This window comes from Oncorhynchus mykiss, chromosome 23, assembly GCF_013265735.2.
Source record: "Oncorhynchus mykiss isolate Arlee chromosome 23, USDA_OmykA_1.1, whole genome shotgun sequence".
In the NCBI taxonomy this organism is placed as follows: domain Eukaryota; kingdom Metazoa; phylum Chordata; class Actinopteri; order Salmoniformes; family Salmonidae; genus Oncorhynchus; species Oncorhynchus mykiss.
This window is the reverse complement of record NC_048587.1, coordinates 61016974-61042028: the sequence shown is the minus strand read 5'-3', so window position 1 is coordinate 61042028 and position 25055 is coordinate 61016974. Positions and strand designations below refer to the sequence as shown.

Below are 25055 nucleotides of genomic sequence, written 5' to 3'. Positions count from 1 at the left end.
GTTATAGTGAATATTGAAATATAAAACATTATAGTCACTTACTCTAGGCCTATCTGCTAAATGGTATGTACTGTACGTACGCATGCCATCTGTATAGGGTTACTATGGGCTCTGAAAACAGAAGCAGACTGCTCATCCCCTATCTAAGTGATAAACCCCTAACATAACTCCTCCTCCTGCTGCTCCTCTTCTTCCTCCATTTCCTCTCCTCTCTCCTCCTCCTCCTCCTCCTCCTCTCCTCTCTCCTCCTCCTCTCCTCCTCCTCCTCCTCTCTCCTCCTCCTCCTCTCCGCCTCTCTCCTCCTCCTCTCTCCTCCTCCTCCTCTCTCCTCCTCCTCCTCCTCTCTCCTCCTCCTCTCCGCCTCTCTCCTCCTCCTCTCTCCTCCTCCTCCTCTCTTCTCCTCCTCTCCGCCTCTCTCCTCATCCTCTCTCCTCCTCCTCCTCCTCCTCTCCTCTCTCCTCCTCCTCCTCCTCTCTCCTCCTCCTCTCCGCCTCTCTCCTCCTCCTCTCTCCTCCTCCTCCTCTCTCATCCTCCTCTCCTCCTCTCTCCTCCTCCTCTCCGCCTCTCTCCTCATCCTCTCTCCTCCTCCTCCTCTCTCCTCCTCCTCTCTCCTCCTCCTCTCTCCTCCTCTCTCCTCTTCCTCCTCTCACCTCCACCTCCTCTCTCCTCCTCGCTCCTCCTCCTCCTCTCTCCTCCTCCTCCTCTCTCCTCCTCTCTCCTCCTCCTCCTCTCTCCTCCTCTCTCCTCCTCCTCCTCCTCCTCTCTCCTCCTCTCTCCTCCTCTCTCCTCTTCCTCCTCTCTCCTCCACCTCCTCTCTCCTTCTCGCTCCTCCTCCTCCTCTCTCCTCCTCCTCCTCTCTCCTCCTCTCTCCTCCTCCTCCTCTCTCCTCCTCTCTCCTCCTCCTCCTCCTCTCTCCTCCTCTCTCTTCCTCCTCTCTCCTCCTCCTCCTCTCTCCTCCTACTCCTCTCTCCTCTTCCTCCTCTCTCCTCCTCCTCCTCTCTCCTCTTCCTCCTCCTCCTGCTGCTCCTCTTCTTCCTCCATTTCCTCTCCTTTCTCCTCCTCCTCCTCCTCCTCCTCTCCTCTCTCCTCCTCCTCTCTCCTCCTCCTCCTCTCCGCCTCTCTCCTCCTCCTCTCTCCTCCTCCTCCTCTCTCCTCCTCCTCCTCCTCTCTCCTCCTCCTCTCTCCTCCTCCTCCTCTCTCATCCTCCTCTCCTCCTCTCTCCTCCTCCTCTCCGCCTCTCTCCTCATCCTCTCTCCTCCTCCTCCTCTCTCCTCCTCCTCTCTCCTCCTCTCTCCTCTTCCTCCTCTCTCCTCCACCTCCTCTCTCCTCCTCGCTCCTCCTCCTCCTCTCTCCTCCTCCTCCTCTCTCCTCCTCTCTCCTCCTCCTCCTCCTCCTCCTCTCTCCTCCTCCTCCTCTCTCCTCCTCCTCCTCTCTCCTCCTCTCTCTTCCTCCTCTCTCCTCCTCCTCCTCTCTCCTCCTCTCTCCTCTTCCTCCTCTCTCCTCCTCCTCCTCTCTCCTCTTCCTCCTCTCTCCTCTCTCCTCCTCCTCCTCCTCCTCTCTCCTCCTCCTCCTCCTCCTCTCTCCTCCTCCTCTCCTCCTCCTCCTCTTCTTCCTCCATTTCGTCTCCTCTCTCCTCCTCCTCCTCTCTCCTCTACCTCCTCTCTCCTCCTCCTCCTCCTCTCCTCCTCCTCCTCCTCTTCTCTCTCACCTCAGACTCATGTTTTGAGGTGAGCGGAAAGACTAATTACATGTCAAAATATCATTGGACTAGCCAAATATAATTAGCACCAGCAGAGTTGTGTCTCCTGGATGTTAAGTACAGGACAAATGACTTTGGACACACTTAGCCAATTTCTCTCATTTGGGCCATAAGTGGAAGCTGTAAAGCGTGATGACAGTGTCAGCCATCTCAAATGTACTCCTGTGTTAGCTACCTTAAGTGAGGAGACCTTGTGCAATGTTACTGCTAAATACCCGATTAAAAGGATTTTATATCTCTTTGACTGTATCCCAAATGGCACCCTGGTCCCTATATAGTGCACTACTTTTGACCACAACCCTATGGTCACCCTGGTGAAAAGTAGTGAACTACAACGGTTTGTGACTGTGTCCTGTGTCTTGGTTAGTGATTGTTGACAGACTAGTAGGACTTCCAGGATGTGGAGCAGAAAGATATCAGCTTGAATAACGTTCTCATACAGTATTAGATGAGAACATTCAGTAGTGTATGAATTTCAAGGGGGATCAAACTGGGGCACAGACATTTTCAAAAATGTTTATGTGGGCCGTCTTTGATTCATTCACAGCTGTAATTGACTCACATTCAAATGAGAGTTGTACTCTTGTATGATGCAATTCCATTATTCAGGGTACATGAATACCTCCTATACAATCCCCTATACATACATGTAAAACGTGGAAATGGCATGTTATTTTACATGTTATAAGCCTTGCAAGACATCATACAGGCTTATAACAACAGGCCTGTAACAAGTTATAAAGCATTATAGATTAAAGTAAAGTGGTACCCAAAGTACATTTCTCTACACCCCTTCAGTGTCTGAGTACACGACTTCGTCCTAAATGCCACCCTATTACCTATATAGTGCACATAGGGAATAGGATGCCATTTGGGAGACGTCTTCTACCCCTTACAGTCATGACTAGTGTTACCCTGGGTCATGTTAGGAGTCATTTGGGAGACGTCTTCTACCCCTTACAGTCATGACTAGTGTTACCCTGGGTCATGTTAGGAGTCATTTGGGAGACGTCTTCTACCCCTTACAGTCATGACTAGTGTTACCCTGGGTCATGTTAGGAGTCATTTGAGAGACGTCTTCTACCCCTTACAGTCATGACTAGTGTTACCCTGGGTCATGTTAGGAGCCATTTGGGAGACGTCTTCTACCCCTTACAGTCATGACTAGTGTTACCCTGGGTCATGTTAGGAGTCATTTGGGAGACGTCTTCTACCCCTTACAGTCATGACTAGTGTTACCCTGGGTCATGTTAGGAGTCATTTGGGAGGCGTCTTCTACCCCTTACAGTCATGACTAGTGTTACCCTGGGTCATGTTAGGAGTCATTTGGGAGGCGTCTTCTACCCCTTACAGTCATGACTAGTGTTACCCTGGGTCATGTTAGGAGTCATTTGGGAGGCGTCTTCTACCCCTTACAGTCATGACTAGTGTTACCCTGGGTCATGTTAGGAGTCATTTGGGAGGCGTCTTCTACCCCTTACAGTCATGACTAGTGTTACCCTGGGTCATGTTAGGAGTCATTTGGGAGGCGTCTTCTACCCCTTACAGTCATGACTAGTGTTACCCTGGGTCATGTTAGGAGTCATTTGGGAGGCGTCTTCTACCCCTTACAGTCATGACTAGTGTTACCCTGGGTCATGTTAGGAGTCATTTGGGAGGCGTCTTCTACCCCTTACAGTCATGACTAGTGTTACCCTGGGTCATGTTAGGAGTCATTTGGGAGGCGTCTTCTACCCCTTACAGTCATGACTAGTGTTACCCTGGGTCATGTTAGGAGTCATTTGGGAGGCGTCTTCTACCCCTTACAGTCATGACTAGTGTTACCCTGGGTCATGTTAGGAGTCATTTGGGAGGCGTCTTCTACCCCTTACAGTCATGACTAGTGTTACCCTGGGTCATGTTAGGAGTCATTTGGGAGGCGTCTTCTACCCCTTACAGTCATGACTAGTGTTACCCTGGGTCATGTTAGGAGTCATTTGGGAGGCGTCTTCTACCCCTTACAGTCATGACTAGTGTTACCCTGGGTCATGTTTGGAGTCATTTGGGAGGCGTCTTCTACCCCTTACAGTCATGACTAGTGTTACCCTGGGTCATGTTAGGAGTCATTTGGGAGGCGTCTTCTACCCCTTACAGTCATGACTAGTGTTACCCTGGGTCATGTTAGGAGTCATTTGGGAGGCGTCTTCTACCCCTTACAGTCATGACTAGTGTTACCCTGGGTCATGTTAGGAGTCATTTGAGAAAGAGTTATGGACAACCTTGGTGTCAGCAAGGACTTACATTCATGATGACCTTGTGTAATTTTTCCCCATCTGACTGGTTGATCTATAGGGACAGCAGAGCCATAACATCTGAATGAATTATATTAGTAAAATAATGATGGTTTGACGGTATCACAATAATGTGTGGGTCAGTGCACAGCTATTTGCATACTGTTGGCCATATTATGCAGATGAATCTGCTCCCACTCTCCTACACTAACTGAATCAGTTTACATTAAAACATTAACTGAGTCAGTTTACATTTAAACACTAACTGAATCAGTTTACATTAAAACACTAACTGAATCAGTTTAAATTAAAACACTAACTGAATCAATTTACATTAAAACATTAACTGAATCAGTTTACATTAAAACATTAACTGAATCAGTTTACATTAAAACATTAACTGAATCAGTTTAAATTAAAACACTAACTGAATCAGTTTACATTAAAACATTAACTGAATCAATTTACATTAAAACATTAACTGAATCAGTTTACATTAAAACATTAACTGAATCAGTTTAAATTAAAACACTAACTGAATCAGTTTACATTAAAACACTAACTGAATCAGTTTACATTAAAACATTAACTGAATCAGTTTAAATTAAAACACTAACTGAATCAGTTTACATTAAAACATTAACTGAATCAGTTTACATTAAAACATTATCTGAATCAGTTTACATTAAAACACTAACTGAATCAGTTTACATTAAAACATTAACTGAATCAGGTCACATTAAAACATTACTGAATCAGTTTAAATTAAAACACTAACTGTTCTTTACTCAGTTATGAGTAGGCCTATCCTCCATAGAGATGACTTGACAACCTGTTGAGTGCATCCTTTATGTCTTCATTGTGAACACCCGTGCGTGTAGTGCGCTGTGCTGGTTACAGGCGGTGAGTTTGAATACTGGTAGGCTACTTTTGTCTCTCTCTGTTATGGACAGAAAAGGGGGCAATTCGAGTGTTTGTTAGTAAGATGGAGATGTCGCCAGCAGAACAAACTTAAATCATGAAAAAAAAGAATTGACAGCATAGCTTACTAGCTAGCTAGCTAACCAGTAGATTTACATCATAATTTGCTATGATCAGCTAATAGCCACTCTTTTCCATATTTCACTCATCTGTCTCTAGTTAGTAGCTAGTCGTCTCCAGGCTCGAATTGTTTGTTTGACAGCAAGAGAGCTGGCAGATGGACGAGATTAGTTAGTAACCTACTACTAGGAATCACTGGCATTAACTTGCTTACAATAACTGAAGAATGTGCTGTAAATAGGCCAATGCTATAGAGACAGTTAGTATATTATGAATTTCGAGTTATGAATATTAATTAAGAAAGTAGATTTTTCATTTTGAACACCTGCCCCCTCAAAGGTCTGCGTCCACTGCCCTGGTGTGTGTGTGTGTGCGTGTGTGTGCGCGCGCGCGCGTGTATGTGTGTGTGCGTGCGTGTGTGTGTGTGCGCGCGCGCGTGTGTGTGTGTGTGTGTGTGTGTGCGTGCGTGTGTGCGTGTGCGTGTGCGTGTGTGAGGGGATGAAGTGAGTGATTTAATTTACTTGCCCTGTTCCTTTCTCATTAAATAGTTGTTGCTGGGTGAATAATTTACTTTTCAGCCTATACATTAAAGGATGTTTATAAAAAGACTGCACACATCTAGGTGTTTTTTATTTTTCAGAAAATAATACCAAACAGAAATGTATTTCACATGGGACACTATCTTAAGGACTTATGTGCGAGTTTTTGTCCTGACATTCTTTGTGAAGGTTCGAAGTGAGAGGGAGATTTAGGCTACTGGCAGTAAATAGACGAAACGTGCTTTCCTTTCCTCTCCTCTCTATAATTTTACCTGCTATGAGGAGGGGGAGAACGGCAAACGGGCAGCTACCATCCGCGCCGTTTCCGTGGGGTGGAGTACCATTGGTTATGCAATCCTTTTTCCTGAACGGTTTTGCCTACGTTGAACAATACCAATGCTTGCGCTAGGAAATGTTTTACATGACTTGAACAAATGAGAAAGAGCGCAACAGATATCATCCTAGGAAAATATCAATCCTAGGAAAATATATCCCTATTTTGTAACCTGTGAGCCAACCTCCCCCAGCCGCTGTTGCAGCAGCATAGAGAAGCGGAGTATCAATCTCCGGCTGTCCACGGTTTCCAGGGTGAAATGTTCACGTAGGAAGCATAAAAAACCCGCTAATTAAAATAGTTGAGGAAAACAGATCAACCGAAAAAGAAAGCGACAGTAGCCTAGTAATAATAATAGTCTAAGCATTGAGAACGGAAGAAAAGAGAACAACAAAATCGTTCCGGAAGATAACCCAGACGCGTTCAATAGGCTCTCGCCTAAAGACATAGCGGTAAAGATGATAGTTTCTCTAGAAAAACGCAGAAAAATTGATATGTAGCCTAAGGTTTTTGAAAGCAATTGTTGCGTTTAACAGCCTATAGAGGAATTTAATCAATCAGAACCACCCACGTTTGGACAGCTCCCTTCGTCCCCTCCTTTCTCTCCCTCTCTCTCCCTCTCTCAACCTTTTTTTTCTTCTCCCGGTCGAGCTAAATGCTTTTTTGTAGCCTGGCGAAATTGCGTGTTGATACCACTTCCCTATTCGCATTGAGATTTCCGTTATTAGTTTAAATAGATTCAATGTTACACTGTTAAAGGTTTCATTCCGTTCAGATTTGTCCAATCCTTGTGAAAGTGAGAGAGCGCTGGAATTAATGAAACGATCGCATTTCTTCTTCTTGCAGGAACGATTCTTGGGGAACCTGGTCGACTAAAGGATGTAAAACCGTACTAACCGATGCATCCCATACAAAATGCTTATGTGATCGTGTATCTACCTTCGCCATTTTGGCACAGCAACCAAGAGAAATAGTAAGTAGTGGGATTTTTTGTTCTATTCATTTATGGATTAATGCAGAGGAGGGTGCTAGAATGGGCTTCATTGCTCTGCTTTGGTTGGAATTTCAATCGATGTGTTTGTTTCGCCATAATCAGGGGTCTTTATCTTAGTTAGTGTAGCCTATAGGTGAAGGTGAGTCTCTTTTGATGAATCTCAGTCTGGATGTGCTGTCTAGATGATTTTGAAAATGCTCTGCATTGGTGAGCTTGACTGGCTTTGGTGTGTGTGTGTCTGTGTGTGTGGTTACACAGGCCAGTGCATGTTGTTGACTGACTATAGCCTACAGGTTGTGTATTGGCTCTGCTCATCAATTCATATTCAAATATTACATGTATAGATGAGAAGTGTCATGTTATCTTACAAAAGATTAGCGTCACATAATGAACTAGGTCTAATTAGATCTAGGTCTAATGTCATATTCAGATTTTTATTTCAAATAATAGCTAGTCTTACATTTCTGTTTGTTACTCATTTGTGTGACAGTTAACAGTGCCAGTGATTTGTAACATTATGTTATAAGAGGAAAATAAAAAAGGATGAGGGATCGGGCCCTCACGACTGACTGTCACGTGTGAAATCATATCTGTTGCTCAGCAGTTCCACCATTACTCAAATGTTGTGACTGGAGTAGAGAAAAGTGTGATCTGTGGGAATGATAGCATTGTGTTCCTCTCTAGCAGCAGTGCACCAGGTTAATAACTCTGATCAGTCCCTTGCCCTGCCCATGTCACAATGACTGGTGGTCTGTGGGAAGGGGCTGGGGGGGCTGATAAACTATGGCGGCATCCCAAATGGCACCCTATTCCCCATTTAGTGCACAACTTTTGACCACAGCCCTATGGGCCCTGGTCAAAAGTAGGTCACTAAATAGGGAATAGGGTGTCATTTGGGACACAACTTATATCAAGTGGAATCCTGGGAAAGGTGTTAATTAAGAGGCAGTAACAGTAGATTTTGGTAGATTGTCAGCTTTATTACATTAGGAGAGAATCCTACTCAATGCAATCTTATAAATTACTTCTGTATGTAATTCTAAGCACTATTCTATGGAGTGTGTGTGTAATTCTCAGTGGTGGGAAAAGTACCCAATTGCCATACTTGAGTAAAAGATACCTTAATATAGAATTACTCAAGTAAAAGTGAAAGACACCTAGTCAAATACTACTTGAGGAAAAGTCTAAAAGTATTTGGTTTTAAATATACTTAAGTATCAAAAGTAAAAGTAAAAGTATAAATCATTTCAAATTGCTAATATTAAGGAAACCAGATGGCACAGTTTTCTAGGTTTTTAAATTTACAGATAGCCAGGGGTACAACATGCAGATAAAATTGACAAACAAAGCATTTGTGTTTAGTAAGTCTGCCAGATCAGAGGCAGTAGGGATGACCAGGGCTGTTCTCTTGATAAGTATGTGGATTGGACCATGCTCCTGTCCTGCTAAGCATTCAAAATGTAACTAGTACCTTTGGGTGTCAGGGAAAATGTATGGAATAAAAAGTACATTATTTCTTTAGGAATGTAGTGAAGTAAAAGTAAAAGTTGTCAAAAAATAAATAAATAGTAAAGTACAGATACCCCCCAAAAACGACTTAAATAGTACCTTCAAGTAGTTTTACTTCAGTACTTTACACCAGTGGTAATTCTATGCTCTATTCTGTGGAGTCTCTATGTAATTCTGTCACATAGCCTCTGATGTCTTTTTTAGACCAGCCTCAATGTCAATCAGTGAAAATGGTCTCTTTTCTTAATAGGGACCCTCTTTTTCCTCTCTTGATTCAATATTCATGAATATCTGATTAATACAGGGAAATATGATTACACTGTAGAGTAGAGATGTATGGGGAATGGGTCGTTTTATTAGGGATTTTATTTTATTTCGAGACGTAGAGTAGACACTGCAATCACGATCTTGAGATGAATGGTTAGTTAAGAAAGCAACAGATTTTTTAGATGACATTAATCACCAATGCTATCAAACTCAGGATGAAGAAAGACTGCAAAGCACACACACACACGCGCACATGCACACACACACACTGGCTCCCCTCCTCTCCCCAATTCGGTTTGTATTGGTGTTGGTGAAACCATTCAATACAGAACATCTCAAAATGGCTGACTTGTTGTGATGTTTTGATTGGTTTGTTTTACAGTTCTATTCGTGGTTTAAGATTTAATAACATCAACTGATTGGTCTATTTTCCAGTCAGTGGCTGATCATTTTGTAATTTTTTTAAGTACTTTTACCCCTTTATCGTGATATCCAATTGGTAGTTAGTCTTGTCCCGTCGCTGCATCTCCCCTACGGACTCATGAGAGGCAAAGGTCGAGAGCCATGCATCCTCCGAAAAAACACAACCCTGCCAAGGTGCACTGCTTCTTGACACACTGCTCGCTTAACCCGGAAGCCAGCCACACCCATGTGTCGGAGAAAACACTGTCCAGCTGTCATCTTGCAGGCGCCCGGCCTGCCACAAGGAGTCACTAGATCGTGATGGGACAAGGAAATCCCGTCCGGCCAAACCCTCCCCTAACCCGGACGACGCTGGGCCAATTGTGCGCCCCCTCATGGGTTTCCCGGCCACTGACACAGTGACACATCCTGAGATCGAACCCGATGCAATACGGTGCAGTGCCTTAGACCGCTGCGCAACTCTGGAGGCCCTGTGGCTGATATTTTAACACCAACCCAAAGCAGCTATAAAAAGTGTTTTGATTAGTGTGTCTGAAGCTGTAGCACCAACACAAAGCAGGTGTAATATCTACTTCCTTCTGTCTCTGTCTCCTACAGACCATGGAGTACTCAGCGGTCCCCTCTGTGACTTTGATCATTGGTTGTGGTCTGTCCTGTCTCGCCTTGATCCTGTTGCTAGTGGTCTATGCTATTCTATGGAGGTGAGTACAATACAACCAGTGATGTATACACTGTAAAACCATGTTGACATGGTGAATATGAATATATGAATATATATTCATATGAATATGTGAATTGATGTACACTATATATACAAAAGAATGTGGACTCCCCCTTCAAATTAGTGGATTCGGCTAGTTCAGCCACACCCGTTGCTGACAAGTGTATAAGCATGGCTGTGTGCTAGACTAGATGGCTAGCACACAGCCATGCAATCTCCATAGACACACATTGGCAGTAGATTGGCCTTACTGAAGAACTCAGTGACTTGAAAAGTGGCACCGGCATAGGATGCCACTTTTCCAAGTCAGTTCGTGCTAGAGCTGCCCCAGTCAACTGTAAGTGCTGTTATTGTGAAGTGGAAATGTCTAGGAGCAACAACAGCTCAGTCGCAAAGTGGTAGGCCACACAATCTCAAAGAATGGGACTGATGAGTGCTGAAGCACGTGGCGCGTAAAAATCTGGAGCAGTGGAAATGCTTTCTCTTGAGTGATGAATCACGCTTCACCATCTGGCAGTCTGATGGACACATCTGGGTTTGGCGGATGCTAGGAGAATGTTTCCTGCCACAATGCATAGTGCCAACTGTAAAGTTTGGCGGAGGAGGAATAATGGTCTGGGGCTGTTTTTCATGGTTCGGCGTCAGTCCCTTAGTCCCAGTAAAGGGAAATCTTAACACTACAGCATAAAATTACATTCTAGATGATTCTATGCTTCCAACTTTGAGGCAACAGTTTGGGGAAGGCCCGTGCACAAAGCGAAGTCCATACAGAAGTGGTTTGTCCACATACTTCTGGTCATGTAGTATATAGCCTCGCTATTGTTATTTTATTGTTGCTCTTTTATTTTTTATTTAGTAAATATTTTTCTTAACTCTTATTTTTCGAATTTAAGGGCTTGTAAGTAAGCATTTCACGGTAAGGTTGTATTCAATTCGGCACATGTGACAAATATCATTTGATTTGATTTGATTTGTATGTCTATGCAATATGCTAACTGGCCGTACAGATGGCCATAACAGGGAATGATAATACAGCAATAACCAGCTTTTAATAGTAAACCTGTATGATTCATAAAATATCCTTAATATACAGACATAACAAACATACATAACATTGTTTGTGTATTTCTGATTCATATCCGTGTGAGTATCCTACACTATCACATGACTTGGTCACCAAATTGGTGCCAAATATCCCTTTGTTTAGGCTTAGTAGTAATGGCCTAGGAGTAATGTCCTAGTAGTAGTGGCCTAGTAGTAGTGGCTTAGTAGTAATGGCCTAGTAGTAATGGCCTGGTAGTTGTGGCCTAGTAGTAATGGCCTGGTAGTTGTGGCCTAGTAGTAGTCGCCTAGTAGTAGTGGCCTAGTAATGGCCTAGTAGTAATGGCCTAGTAGTAATGGCCTAGTAGTAGTGCCCTAGTAGTAATGGCCTAGTAGTAATGGCCTGGTTAGTAGTGGCCTGGTAGTAATGGCCTGGTAGTAGTTGCCTGGTAGTAATGGCCTAGTAGCAATGGCCTAGTAGTAGTGGCCTAGTATTAATGGCCTAGTAGTAATGGCCTAGTAGTAGTGGCCTGGTAGTAATGGCCTGGTAGTAATGGCCTGGTAGTAGCTGCCTAGTAGTAGTGGCCTGGTAGTAATGGCCTAGTAGTAATGGCCTAGTAGTAGTGGTCTAGTAGTAATGGCCTAGTAGTAGTGGCCTAGTAGTAGTGACCTAGTAGTAATGGCCTAGTAGTAATGGCCTGGTAGTTGTGGCCTAGTATTAATGGCCTAGTAGTAATGGCCTAGTAGTAATGGCCTAGTAGTAATGGCCTAGTAGTAGTGGCCTAGTAGTAGTGGCCTGGTAGTAATGGCCTGGTAGTAATGGCCTAGTATTAATGGCCTGGTAGTAATGGCCTGGTAGTAATGGCCTGGTAGTAGCTGCCTGGTAGTAATGGCATAGTAGTAATGGCCTGGTAGTAATGGCCTGGTAGTAATGGCCTGGTAGTAATGGCCTGGTAGTAATGGCCTAGTATTAATGGAGGAATGTTGATTGGTGATTGTTGTGGTGTTGTGTTGATTGTCATTTTTCATTTGTTGATCCAGTACTTCCCGTTATTCCAGATATATCCGGTCTGAGCGGTCCATCATCCTAATCAACTTCTGTCTGTCAATCATCTCCTCCAACCTCCTCATCCTGGTTGGACAGACACAGACACACAATGCGGTAAGATTCCATGTTGTACTGCATGCACTAACTGCTTTACTCAAACACACGACTCACAATGCAGGTTGTGTTTATATGTTGTATTGGAAGAGACATACCTGTACATACAGGCAATTCATGCTCTTTAACATGCTTTAATCAACAATAGACACACTGTGGTACATTACATGTCTATTTATTTCGTTGGCAAGGGGAGTGTTGTTGGCAAACTTTACTCGACCACAGTAGCTGTTTAACCACTCTACTGATACTCACTGTTGTTTAACCACTCTACTGATACTCACTGTTTACCCACTCTACTGATACTCACTGTTGTTTAACCACTCTACTGATACTCACTGTTGTTTAACCACTCTACTGATACTCACTGTTGTTTAACCACTCTACTGATACTCACTGTTGTTTAACCACTCTACTGATACTCACTGTTGTTTAACCACTCTACTGATACTCACTGTTGTTTAACCACTCTACTGATACTCACTGTTGTTTAACCACTCTACTGATACTCACTGTTGTTTAACCACTCTACTGATACTCACTGTTGTTTAACCACTCTACTGATACTAACTGTTTAACCCCTCTACTGATACCCACTGTTTAACCACTCTACTGATACTAACTGTTGTTTAACCACTCTACTGATACTCACTGTTGTTTAACCACTCTACTGATACTCACTGTTGTTTAACCACTCTACTGATACTCACTGTTGTTTAACCACTCTACTGATACTCACTGTTTAACCACTCTACTGATACTCACTGTTGTTTAATCACTCTACTGATACTAACTTGTTTAACCACTCTACTGATACTCACTGTTTAACCCCTCTACTGATACCCACTGTTTAACCACTCTACTGATACCCACTGTTTAACCACTCTACTGATACTAACTGTTGTTTAACCACTCTACTGATACTAACTTGTTTAACCACTCTACTGATACTAACTGTTGTTTAACCACTCTACTGATACTAACTGTTGTTTAACCACTCTACTGATACTCACTGTTGTTTAACCACTCTACTGATACCCACTGTTTAACCCCTCTACTGATACCCACTGTTTAACCACTCTACTGATACTAACTGTTGTTTAACCACTCTACTGATACTAACTTGTTTAACCACTCTACTGATACTAACTGTTGTTTAACCACTCTACTGATACTAACTGTTGTTTAACCACTCTACTGATACTCACTGTTGTTTAACCACTCTACTGATACTCACTGTTGTTTAACCACTCTACTGATACTCACTGTTGTTTAACCACTCTACTGATACCCAGTGTTTAACCACTCTACTGATACTCACTGTTGTTTAACCACTCTACTGATACTCACTGTTGTTTAACCACTCTACTGATACTCACTGTTGTTTAACCACTCTACTGATACTCACTGTTGTTTAACCACTCTACTGATACTCACTGTTGTTTAACCACTCTACTGATACTCACTGTTGTTTAACCACTCTACTGATACTCACTGTTGTTTAACCACTCTACTGATACTCACTGTTGTTTAACCACTCTACTGATACTCACTGTTGTTTAACCACTCTACTGATACTAACTGTTGTTTAACCACTCTACTGATACTCACTGTTTACCCACTCTACTGATACCCACTGTTGTTTAACCACTCTACTGATACTCACTGTTTACCCACTCTACTGATACTAACTGTTGTTTAACCACTCTACTGATACTCACTGTTTAACCACTCTACTGATACTCACTGTTGTTTACCCACTCTACTGATACTAACTGTTGTTTAACCACTCTACTGATACTCACTGTTTACCCACTCTACTGATACCCACTGTTGTTTAACCACTCTACTGATACTCACTGTTTACCCACTCTACTGATACCCACTGTTTACCCACTCTACTGATACTCACTGTTGTTTAACCACTCTACTGATACTCACTGTTGTTTAACCACTCTACTGATACTCACTGTTGTTTAACCACTCTACTGATACTCACTGTTTACCCACTCTACTGATACTAACTGTTGTTTAACCACTCTACTGATACTCACTGTTGTTTAACCACTCTACTGATACTCACTGTTGTTTAACCACTCTACTGATACTCACTGTTGTTTAACCACTCTACTGATACTCACTGTTGTTTAACCACTCTACTGATACTCACTGTTTACCCACTCTACTGATACTCACTGTTGTTTAACCACTCTACTGATACTCACTGTTGTTTAACCACTCTACTGATACTCACTGTTGTTTAACCACTCTACTGATACTCACTGTTGTTTAACCACTCTACTGATACTCACTGTTTACCCACTCTACTGATACCCACTGTTTAACCACTCTACTGATACTAACTGTTGTTTAACCACTCTACTGATACTCACTGTTTACCCACTCTGCTGATACCCACTGTTTAACCACTCTACTGATACTCACTGTTGTTTAACCACTCTACTGATACTCACTGTTGTTTAACCACTCTACTGATACTCACTGTTGTTTAACCACTCTACTGATACTCACTGTTGTTTAACCACTCTACTGATACTAACTTGTTTAACCACTCTACTGATATTCACTGTTGTTTAACCACTCTACTGATACTAACTTGTTTAACAACTCTACTGATACTAACTTGTTTAACCACTCTACTGATACTTACTGTTGTCTAACCACTCTACTGATACTAACTTGTTTAACCACTCTACTGATACCCACTGTTTAACCACTCTACTGATACTCACTTGTTTAACCACTCTACTGATACTCACTGTTTAACCACTCTACTGATACTTACTGTTGTTTAACCACTCTACTGATACTTACTGTTGTTTAACCACTCTACTGAATCTAACTGTAGTGAAACTCTTGAGTTTTTATGTCAACATTGTGAGGTTATTACTGTATGCAACAAAGACTTCCAAATGATGTTAATGTTTACATTGTTAGGCTCCCGAGTGGCGCAGCGATCTAAGGCCCTGCATCTCAGTGCAAGAGTCCCTGGTTTGAATCCAGGCTGAATAACATCTGGCTATGATTAGGGCGGTGCACAATTGGGCCAGTGACATCCGGGTTTGGCCGGGGTACACCGTCATTGTAAATAAGAATTTACCCCCCCCCCCCCCCCAAAAAAAATGTATTGTCAGTTAAAAGCTTTGACTTTGATTTCTACCCCCAGATAAACAACAGAAATGCAGGCTTATTTACAGGCTGATCTGTGTGACAGGGTGGCCCACATTAGCCCATTTGTGTCTAAAACTGTGAATTGCATTTAGTTAGTGCCACATTTGACATTATTGGTGTATATCAATGTTTTAGCCACAAGCCTGGTAAACCATAAAACACACTTTCCCATAGGAACCATTATTACTATCAGAGAGAGCAAAGATTATTCTGCTTCATCATGTTAATGTTTTCCTCTGAGGGAGGAGTTGATGTTAAAACAACCAATGAGGTAATAACTATAGGGTGATGGACAGATTGTTCCGTTCTCTGTCTGTGTATATCTGGAGCTCAGGTTATCCAGTGCTGTGTTCACAAGTTATTTATAGGGTGTGTTTCTGCACGGCGTCAAAATATGACCCCCTTACGGATTCAGGGGATATTTTGACAACTGTGAAGCCTGGGTGTTATTCAGTCTAGCTGTCTCTCTGTGTTTTCTAATGAGGAGTACTGTAAATATGTTACCTACATCTGTGTTTTCTAAGCAGGAGTACTGTAAATATGTTACCCACCTCTGTGTTTTCTTAGCAGGAGTACTGTAAATATGTTACCTACCTCTGTGTTTTCTAAGCAGGAGTACTGTAAATATATTACCTACCTCTGGTTTCCAATGAGGAGTACTGTAAATATGTTACCTACATCTGTGTTTTCTAATGAGGAGTACTGTAAATATGTTACCTTACCTCTGTGTTTTCTAAGCAGGAGTACTGTAAATATGTTACCTACCTCAGTGTTTTCTTAGCAGGAGTACTGTAAATATGTTACCTACCTCTGTGTTTTCTAAGCAGGAGTACTGTAAATATATTACCTACCTCTGGTTTCCAATGAGGAGTACTGTAAATATGTTACCTACATCTGTGTTTTCTAAGCAGGAGTACTGCAAATATGTTACCTACATCTGTGTTTTCTAAGCAGGAGTACTGTAAATATGTTACCTACCTCAGTGTTTTCTAAGCAGGAGTACTGTAAATATGTTACCTACCTTTGTGTTTTCTAAGCAGGAGTACTGTAAATATGTTACCTACCTCTGTGTTTTCTAAGCAGGAGTACTGTAAATATGTTCTCTACCTCAGTGTTTTCTAAGCAGGAGTACTGTAAATATGTTACCCACCTCTGTGTTTTCTAAGCAGGAGTATTGTAAATATGTTCTCTACCTCAGTGTTTTCTAAGCAGGAGTACTGTAAATATGTTACCCACCTCTGTGTTTTCTAAGCAGGAGTACTGTAAATATGTTATCTACCTCTGTGTTTTCTAAGCAGGAGTACTGTAAATATGTTATCTACCTCAGTGTTTTCTAAGCAGGAGTACTGTAAATATGTTATCTACCTCAGTGTTTTCTAAGCAGGAGTACTGTAAATATGTTATCTACCTCTGTGTTCTCTAAGCAGGAGTACTGTAAATATGTTACCTACCTCTGGTTTCCATTGAGGAGTACTGTAAATATTTGACCTACCTCTGTTGTAATTTCTAGTGGACAGACTACATCTGACCAAATAACTCAAGGTTTATGTTCTGAGTCTATGACACCTTCTATGTTTTATATTAATATATATAAAATATTACATTTAGCAGATGCTTGCATCCAAATCGATTTACAGAACAGTGAGTACATATGTTTAAGTGGGAATCGAACTCACAACCTTGGTGTTTCTAGCACTATGCTTTAACTGAGCCACGCAGGAACTGGATCTGTTACAATCAGATCAGTTACAGATCATCTCCATGTCTCTTTATCTAAATCCCACAAGCTATTGTACTTCAGATGATGGCAAAGTACTGGCTGTTTGCCCCCGTAGGGTTAGATACCTATCTGGACCAGATGCCTAGCACAGTTGTAGGGGCCCTGAGTTAGCTACCTATATCTGGACCAGATGCCTAGCACAGTTGTAGGGGCCCTTAGTTAGCTACATATCAGGACTAGCTGCCTAGCATAATTGTAGGGGCCCTTAGTTAGCTACATATCAGGACTAGCTGCCTAGCATAGTTGTAGGGGCCCTGAGTTAGCTACCTATATCTGGACCAGATGCCTACAACAGTTGTATGGGCCCTGAGTTAGCTACCTATCAGGACTATCTGCCTAGTATAGTTGTAGGGGCCCTGAGTTAGCTACCTATATCTGGACCAGATGCCTTGCACAGTTGTAGGGGCCCTTAGTTAGCTACATATCAGGACTAGCTGCCTAGCATAGTTTTAGGGGCCCTGAGTTAGCTACCTATATCTGGACCAGATGCCTACAACAGTTGTAGGGGCCCTGAGTTAGAAACCTATCTGGGCCAGGTGCCTAGCACAGTTGTAGGGGCCCTGAGTTAGCTACCTATCTGGACCAGATGCCTACAACAGTTGTAGGGGCCCTGAGTTAGCAACCTATCTGGACCAGATGCCTACAACAGTTGTAGGGGCCCTGAGTTAGCTACCTATCTGGGCCAGATGCCTACAACAGTTGTAGGGACCCTGAGTTAGCTACCTATCTAGACCAGATGCCTACAACAGTTGTAGGGGCCCTGAGTTAGCTACCTATCTGAACCAGATGCCTACAACAGTTGTAGGGGCCCTGAGTTAGCTACCTATCTGGACCAGATGCCTACAACAGTTGTAGGGGCCCTGAGTTAGCTACCTATCTGGACCAGATGCCTACAACAGTTGTAGGGGCCCTGAGTTAGCTACCTATCTGGAGATGCCTTGCATCCAGTACTCATATGGGCATTCAGGAATATATGTCATTTTCTCCCAGACCTAAAAGAGATTCTTCAGTTTTTTGTTTTGTTGGAAGAAGATGGTGGTTGTTTGGAAAGAGCCTTTTAGGCCTATGTCTATGTCTGCAAAATGTCTGAGCTGCAAACTCAAGGCTTTATTGATTGGAGAGGTGTGAGAAATAGGGTTTAGCGATAATGATGATGCTGATGATCACTCCATAATGGAATGGATGATGTCTAGAGATGAGAGCTAGACTACAGTATAGATTGTGAAAAAGAGCATCGTGGGACTAAAAAAACAAAAAAAACAAGATAAATAATGTAAAATATACTGTGTCTTGTATACGCTGGAAGTACTGTTGTAGCCTAAGGGTTGTTGTCCATTAGTCTACTCCAATTAGAGGAGGGGTGGTTAGGGGAAAAGGGGTTAGGGGAAAATAACACAGTATATATATATATATATATATATATATATATATATATATATATATATATACATACAAAAATGTATACAGTATATATATATATATATATATATATATATATATATAAAATAATATATATTTATAAAAAAGAGGATTGGAAATGATGCAGACAATTACATTGACAGAAGCCACAGTCGATTTGCAGTATTAAAGCTGATCCTAAAACAAATGGCGCCCTATTCCCTTTATAGTAATGCACTAGTTTTTAGTATATAGACGAGGTGTTGTTTTTAAGTCCGACAGCATGCGTTTCAGCACACCTTTTTACCCTTGCTGCAGTTTCATCCAACATGATGCCTTTTTACCTTGAACCTTTTCATCCGAGATGGTAAACTCAGACTCTGCTTCGTTGGCATGGAGACCATGAAAAGGATCTTGCATCCCAATTAAGGGAGAAGGACCATAAAGAAGATTAATATGCGTTCCAAATGGCATCCTATTCTCTATATAGTGCACGACTTTAGACCAGAGTCCTTTGAGCACTTGTCAAAGTAGTGCACTATATAGGGAATAGGGTGCTATTTGGGATGTATTTTTAATCTTCTTTATGGTCCTTCTCCCTAAATTGGGATGCAAGATCCTTTTCATGGTCTCCACCCTAAATAATGGCCACAGAAAGGACAATCAAATCAATCCCCAATGAAATAGTGATGTTGTTTCTACGGCTATAGATTCAGGAGAATGACGCAGCAATCATTAATGAGGGGCCATAGGATAGCCGTGTGTGTCTGTGTGTCCGTGTGTGTGTGTGTGTGTGTCCGTGTGTCCGTGTGTGTGTGTGTGTGTGTGTCTGTGTGTCCGTGTGTCCGTGTGTGTGTGTGTGTGTGTGTTTAGCCTTTAAGAGACAGGGATATGTAGGATGCAGCAACAGAGGGTTATTCCACACAAGGTTATATCCCAAATGACACACTATACCATTCATAGTGCACAAAAGTGATGCACCAAATAGGGAATAGGGTGCCATTTGTGACGCATTCTAGGAGACATGATGCTCCTGATCCTTTCTCCTGGAAGTAACCACTCACATTGATGTATTTGTATTTATTAGGGATCCCATTTAGTTCCTACTAAGACAGCAGCTACTCTTCCTGGGGTTTATTATGGATCCCTATTAGTTCCTACTAAGACAGCAGCTACTCTTCCTGGGGTTTATTATGGATCCCTATTAGTTCCTGCCAAGGCAGCAGCTACTCTTCCTGGGGTTTATTATGGATCCCCATTAGTTCCTACTAAGACAGCAGCTACTCTTCCTGGGGTTTATTATGGATCCCCATTAGTTCCTGCCAAGGCAGTGGCTACTCTTCCTGGGGTTTATTATGGATCCCCATTAGTTCCTACTAAGACAGCAGCTACTCTTCCTGGGGTTTATTAGGGATCCCCATTAGTTCCTGCCAAGGCAGCGGCTACTCTTCCTGGGGTTTATTAAGGATCCCCATTAGTTCCTACTAAGACAGCAGCTACTCTTCCTGGGGTTTATTATGGATCCCCATTAGTTCCTGCCAAGGCAGTAGATACTCTTCCTGGGGTTTATTATGGATCCCCATTAGTTCCTGTCAAGACAGCAGCTCCTCTTCCTGGGGTTTATTATGAATCCCCATTAGTTCCTGCCAAGGCAGTAGATACTCTTCCTGGGGTTTATTATGGATCCCCATTAGTTCCTGTTAAGACAGCAGCTCCTCTTCCTGGGGTTTATTATGAATCCCCATTAGTTCCTGCCAAGGCAGTAGATACTCTTCTTGGGGTTTATTATGAATCCCCATTAGTTCCTGCCAAGGCAGCGGCTAGTCTTCCTTGGAACCAGCTAAATTAAGGCAATTATATACAATTAAAACATTTCTCAACAGGCTGCTACCACATACAATCCATGTATGTCTATGCACAGACCCCACTGTTCTATAAAGTGTACCTGATGTGGAATAGAGTTCCATGTAGTCATGGCTCTATGTAGTACTGTGCACCTCCCATAGTCTGTTCAGGACTTGGGGACTGTGAAGAGACCTCTGGTGGCATGTATGGGTGTCTGGGCTCTGTGCTAGTTGTTTAAACAGACAGCTCAGTGTATTCAACAAGTTAACATTTTTCATTCCTGTAGACACTCTTATCTCCAGCGACTTACAGTAGTGAGTACATACATACATGTTCATACTGGTCCCCTGTGGGAATCAAACCCACAACCCTGGCATTGCAAGCACCACGCTCTACCAACTGAGCTACACAGGACTGCTCACAATTTCAAGTAGTGATGAAGTCCCTCTCTCCTCTACTTTGAGCCAGGAGAGATTGACATGCACATTATTAATGTTAGCTCTCTGTGTACATTTACACGACTGGCCAGTAGTTCTGGGCCAATTGTAATTTTCCTAAGTCCCTCTTTGTGGTATCTGACCACACAACTGGACAGTAATCCAGGTGCGACAAAACTAGGGCCTGTAGGACCTGCCTTGTTGATAGTGTTGTTAAGAAGGTAGAAACTAGGGCCTGTAGGACCTGCCTTGTTGATAGTGTTGTTAAGAAGGTAGAAACTAGGGCCTGTAGGACCTGCCTTGTTGATAGTGTTGTTAAGAAGGTAGAAACTAGGGCCTGTAGGACCTGCCTTGTTGATAGTGTTGTTAAGAAGGTAGAAACTAGAGCCTGTAGGACCTGCCTTGTTGATAGTGTTGTTAAGAAGGTAGAAACTAGAGCCTGTAGGACCTGCCTTGTTGATAGTGTTGTTAAGAAGGTAGAAACTAGGGCCTGTAGGACCTGCCTTGTTGATAGTGTTGTTAAGAAGGTAGAAACTAGGGCCTGTAGGACCTGCCTTGTTGATAGTGTTGTTAAGAAGGTAGAAACTAGAGCCTGTAGGACCTGCCTTGTTGATAGTGTTGTTAAGAAGGTAGAAACTAGAGCCTGTAGGACCTGCCTTGTTGATAGTGTTGTTAAGAAGGTAGAAACTAGGGCCTGTAGGACCTGCCTTGTTGATAGTGTTGTTAAGAAGGTAGAAACTAGGGCCTGTAGGACCTGCCTTGTTGATAGTGTTGTTAAGAAGGTAGAAACTAGAGCCTGTAGGACCTGCCTTGTTGATAGTGTTGTTAAGAAGGCAGAGCAGCGCTTTATTATGGACAGACTTCTCCCCATCTTAGTTACTGTTGTATCAATATGTTTTGACCATGACAGTTTACAATTCAGGGTTACTCCAAGCAGTTTAGTCATCTCAACTTGCTCAATTTCCACATTAGTTAATTGAAATATTTGGCTGAGGTTTAGGGTTTAGTGAATGATTAGTCCCAAGTACAATGCTTTAGTTTTTTGAAATATTTAGGACTAACTTCTTTTTGCCACCCTAATTAAACAGATGGTAGCGAATATTCGTTTTTTTTTTGATAGATTGATAACTAAATAAATTAAAAGAGGGCTCCTGCTTAAAATATATTTCTTACATTTCTTAGGAATGATTTCACCAGTAATGGGTTAGTATACGTTGAGATTTTAGAGGTTTCCATGCAATGGAGTGGAAAATGAAGCCTGTATTATTCAATGTATGAAAGTTGTCTAAGTCCTTTAGGCTTTTAAATTATAGAAACAGATCAGAGATACTCTAACGGCTGTTGAAGCAGGAGGACCAAGGTGCAGCGTGGTGAGCATACATTTTCATTTATTAATCAAAATGACTCCGAACAAAACAAATAACACTACAAAAACAAGCCGTGAAGCTCAAAGGCTATGTGCCCTAAACAAAGTCCACTTCCCACAAACACATGTGGGAAAAGGGCTACCTAAGTATGGTTCCCAATCAGAGACAACGATAGACAGCTGTCCCTGATTGAGAACCCTACCCGGCCAAATTATAGAAATCAAAAATCATAGAAACACAAAACATAGAATGCCCACCCCCCGACTAACGCCCTGACCAAACCAAAATAGAGACATAAAAAGGATCTCTAAGTTCAGGGCGTGACAGATACATCTGAAGATGATGAATGGCTAAATGAAAATGGAACTGACTATTTAAGCTACGAACCGCCAACTTTCATAATACAGGAGACTTCTTCTACTAGTGCTTTGATTATACACAATAACAGTATGCCACTTGCTGTTTACAAATAACCAACTGATCAGGCTTATCATAGTTGTTCTTGAGTCCAGTAATACAAACAAGTGGTTTATCTAAAAGACGAGTTTGGCACATAGAGGGTTGTCATTGACTGCGTAAGCAGCCCACACAGATGTCATTCTCAGTGTGTTGGCAGAGTCACAGAATGACACATTTGCCTATCACTCTACAGACAATTTTACAGGCATATCCATGGGAACCCAGAGCAAACACAGCAGCCATTTCAGTGAAGAGGTGTAGTCTGGTTCAGGTCAGAAAGAGCATGGTAGAAGTATTTATCATTCCCAATATATGGATTCTGAAATGTATTATTTAAATATTGTTTTATATACAGTACCAGACAAAAGTTTGGACACACCTACTCATTCAAGGGTTTTTCTTTATTTTTACTATTTTCTACATTGTAGAATAATAGTGAAGACATCAAAACTATGAAATAACACATATGGAATCATGTGGTAACCCAAAATGTATTCAACAAATCAAAATATATTTATATTTTAGATTCTTCAAAGTAGCCACCCTTTGCCTTGATGAGCGCTTTGCACACAATATTCACATATGGATAATGTTTCATTTAAATCTAGTTTGATATGTATTTTATTGATATAGGACAGGAATCACATTGTCTTCTGCTTGTTCATCGTCAGATAATTACATTATTAATCATGCTTTTAAGATCAGAATGCTTTTAAGCGTGACTTTTTCTAAAAGTCTACACAGGGGGTGGTCGATGTGATGTCCCAGGTAACCCAGAGGTCCCTACATTAGGCCTATTTTATTTATGAAGTCCCTTCCATCATTGGTAACCATGTGGTCCCTTCCATCATTGGTAACCATGTAGTCCCTTCCATCATTGGTAACCATGTGGTCCCTTCCATCATTGGTAACCATGTGGTCCCTTCCATCATTGGTAACCATGTAGTCCCTTCCATCATTGGTAACCATGTGGTCCCTTCCATCATTGGTAACCATGTAGTCCCTTCCATCATTGGTAACCATGTGGTCCCTTCCATCATTGGTAACCATGTGGTCCCTTCCATCATTGGTAGCCATGTAGTCCCTTCCATCATTGGTAACCATGTAGTCCCTTCCATCATTGGTAACCATGTAGTCCCTTCCATCATTGGTAGCCATGTAGTCCCTTCCATCATTGGTAACCATGTAGTCCCTTCCATCATTGGTAACCATGTAGTCCCTTCCATCATTGGTAACCATGTAGTCCCTTCCATCATTGGAAAACATGCCCCCCATGTTCTTTTATTCATTTGTACTTTTTCATAGATTCATGAAATCTGTTAGTGGCTAGCATCACAGCTCTGTATGCCTTGTTGTTAGCTAGTGGCTAGCATCACAGCTCTGTCTGCCTTGTTGTTAGCTAGTGGCTAGCATCACAGCTCTATCTGCCTTGTTGTTAGCCAGTGGCTAGCATCACAGCTCTATCTGCCTTGTTGTTAGCTAGTGGGTAGCATCACAGCTCTGACTGCCTTGCTCTTAGCTAGTGGCTAGCGTCACAGCTCTGTCTGCATTGTTGTTAGCTAGTGGCTAGCATCACAGCCCAGAGTACCTTGTTGATAGCTAGTGGGTAGCATCACAGCTCTGTCTGCCTTGTTGTTAGCTAGTGGCTAGCATCACAGCTCGGACATCCTATTCCAAGGCAATGGGATGTGTGGAGCCTCAGGCCCAGAAGTAATGCTAAGTTAATTTGAAGGCTTGTCACTTTTAATCAGATCCTTTGTCAGCCTGTTCCTATATTATGTCCAGAAACACACTACACAGCATGAAAAGTACTCTTACAGTTCATGGAATTTTCACCCAGCATTACATTACATCCACTCAGCATACATCTAACAACATGGACATCTACTCTTAGCAGACACGATTTACAGGAGCAATTAAGTGCCTTGCCCAAGGGCACATCGACAGCTCTGGGATTCAAACCAGCAGCCTTTTGGTTATAGTCCCAAACCTCTTAACCACTAGGCTACCTGGACATCTACTCTTAGAAAACGTCTAACAACATGTACATCTACTCTTAGAATACGTCTAACAACATGGACATCTACTCTTAGAATACGTCTAACAACATGGACATCTACTCTTAGAATACGTCTAACAACATGGACATCTACTCTTAGAATACGTCTAACAACATGGACATCTACTCCTAGCATGTGTTTAACAACATCCACAGTACATCCCCTCTGGATGCCTAACATGCATATAGATGGATGGTTTATGTTTCAAGTTCACGTTTCAGGTTTTTGCCAGGTGTAATGAACATTGGCAATCTTACTGGCCCAAGCTCTCACTATAAAAACACAATAACAACAGGGAGAAATATAAACAATTCTTTATACAACAACAGATATCCCAAAATGTCAGTCATAGACTCACTGGAAACGATTCTTCAGCTGTGCTGAACAACTCCTTCTCTTCTTTGATTTTCCAAAAAAGGACTTACAAAGCTTTGATGAAAGCAGACGTTTGGTAGAT

General features: G+C 42.3%; 1 protein-coding gene across 10 annotated transcripts in view; it reads left to right on the top strand.

Annotated features, from left to right (window-relative positions):
- adgrb3 (adhesion G protein-coupled receptor B3) overlaps positions 1-25055 on the top strand; it is a 335139-nt gene that overhangs the window by 232589 nt on the left and 77495 nt on the right. For 7 of the 10 annotated variants that reach the window (XM_036960949.1, XM_036960942.1, XM_036960944.1 and 4 more), the window contains 3 exons: positions 6790-6916; positions 9734-9837; positions 11940-12060. In XM_036960949.1, coding sequence (XP_036816844.1) covers positions 6790-6916; positions 9734-9837; positions 11940-12060 — 352 coding nt within the window. The remainder of the gene's footprint in view (positions 1-6789; positions 6917-9733; positions 9838-11939; positions 12061-25055) is intronic. The other 3 variants (XM_036960951.1, XM_036960950.1, XM_036960945.1) reach the window with 1 other exon arrangement.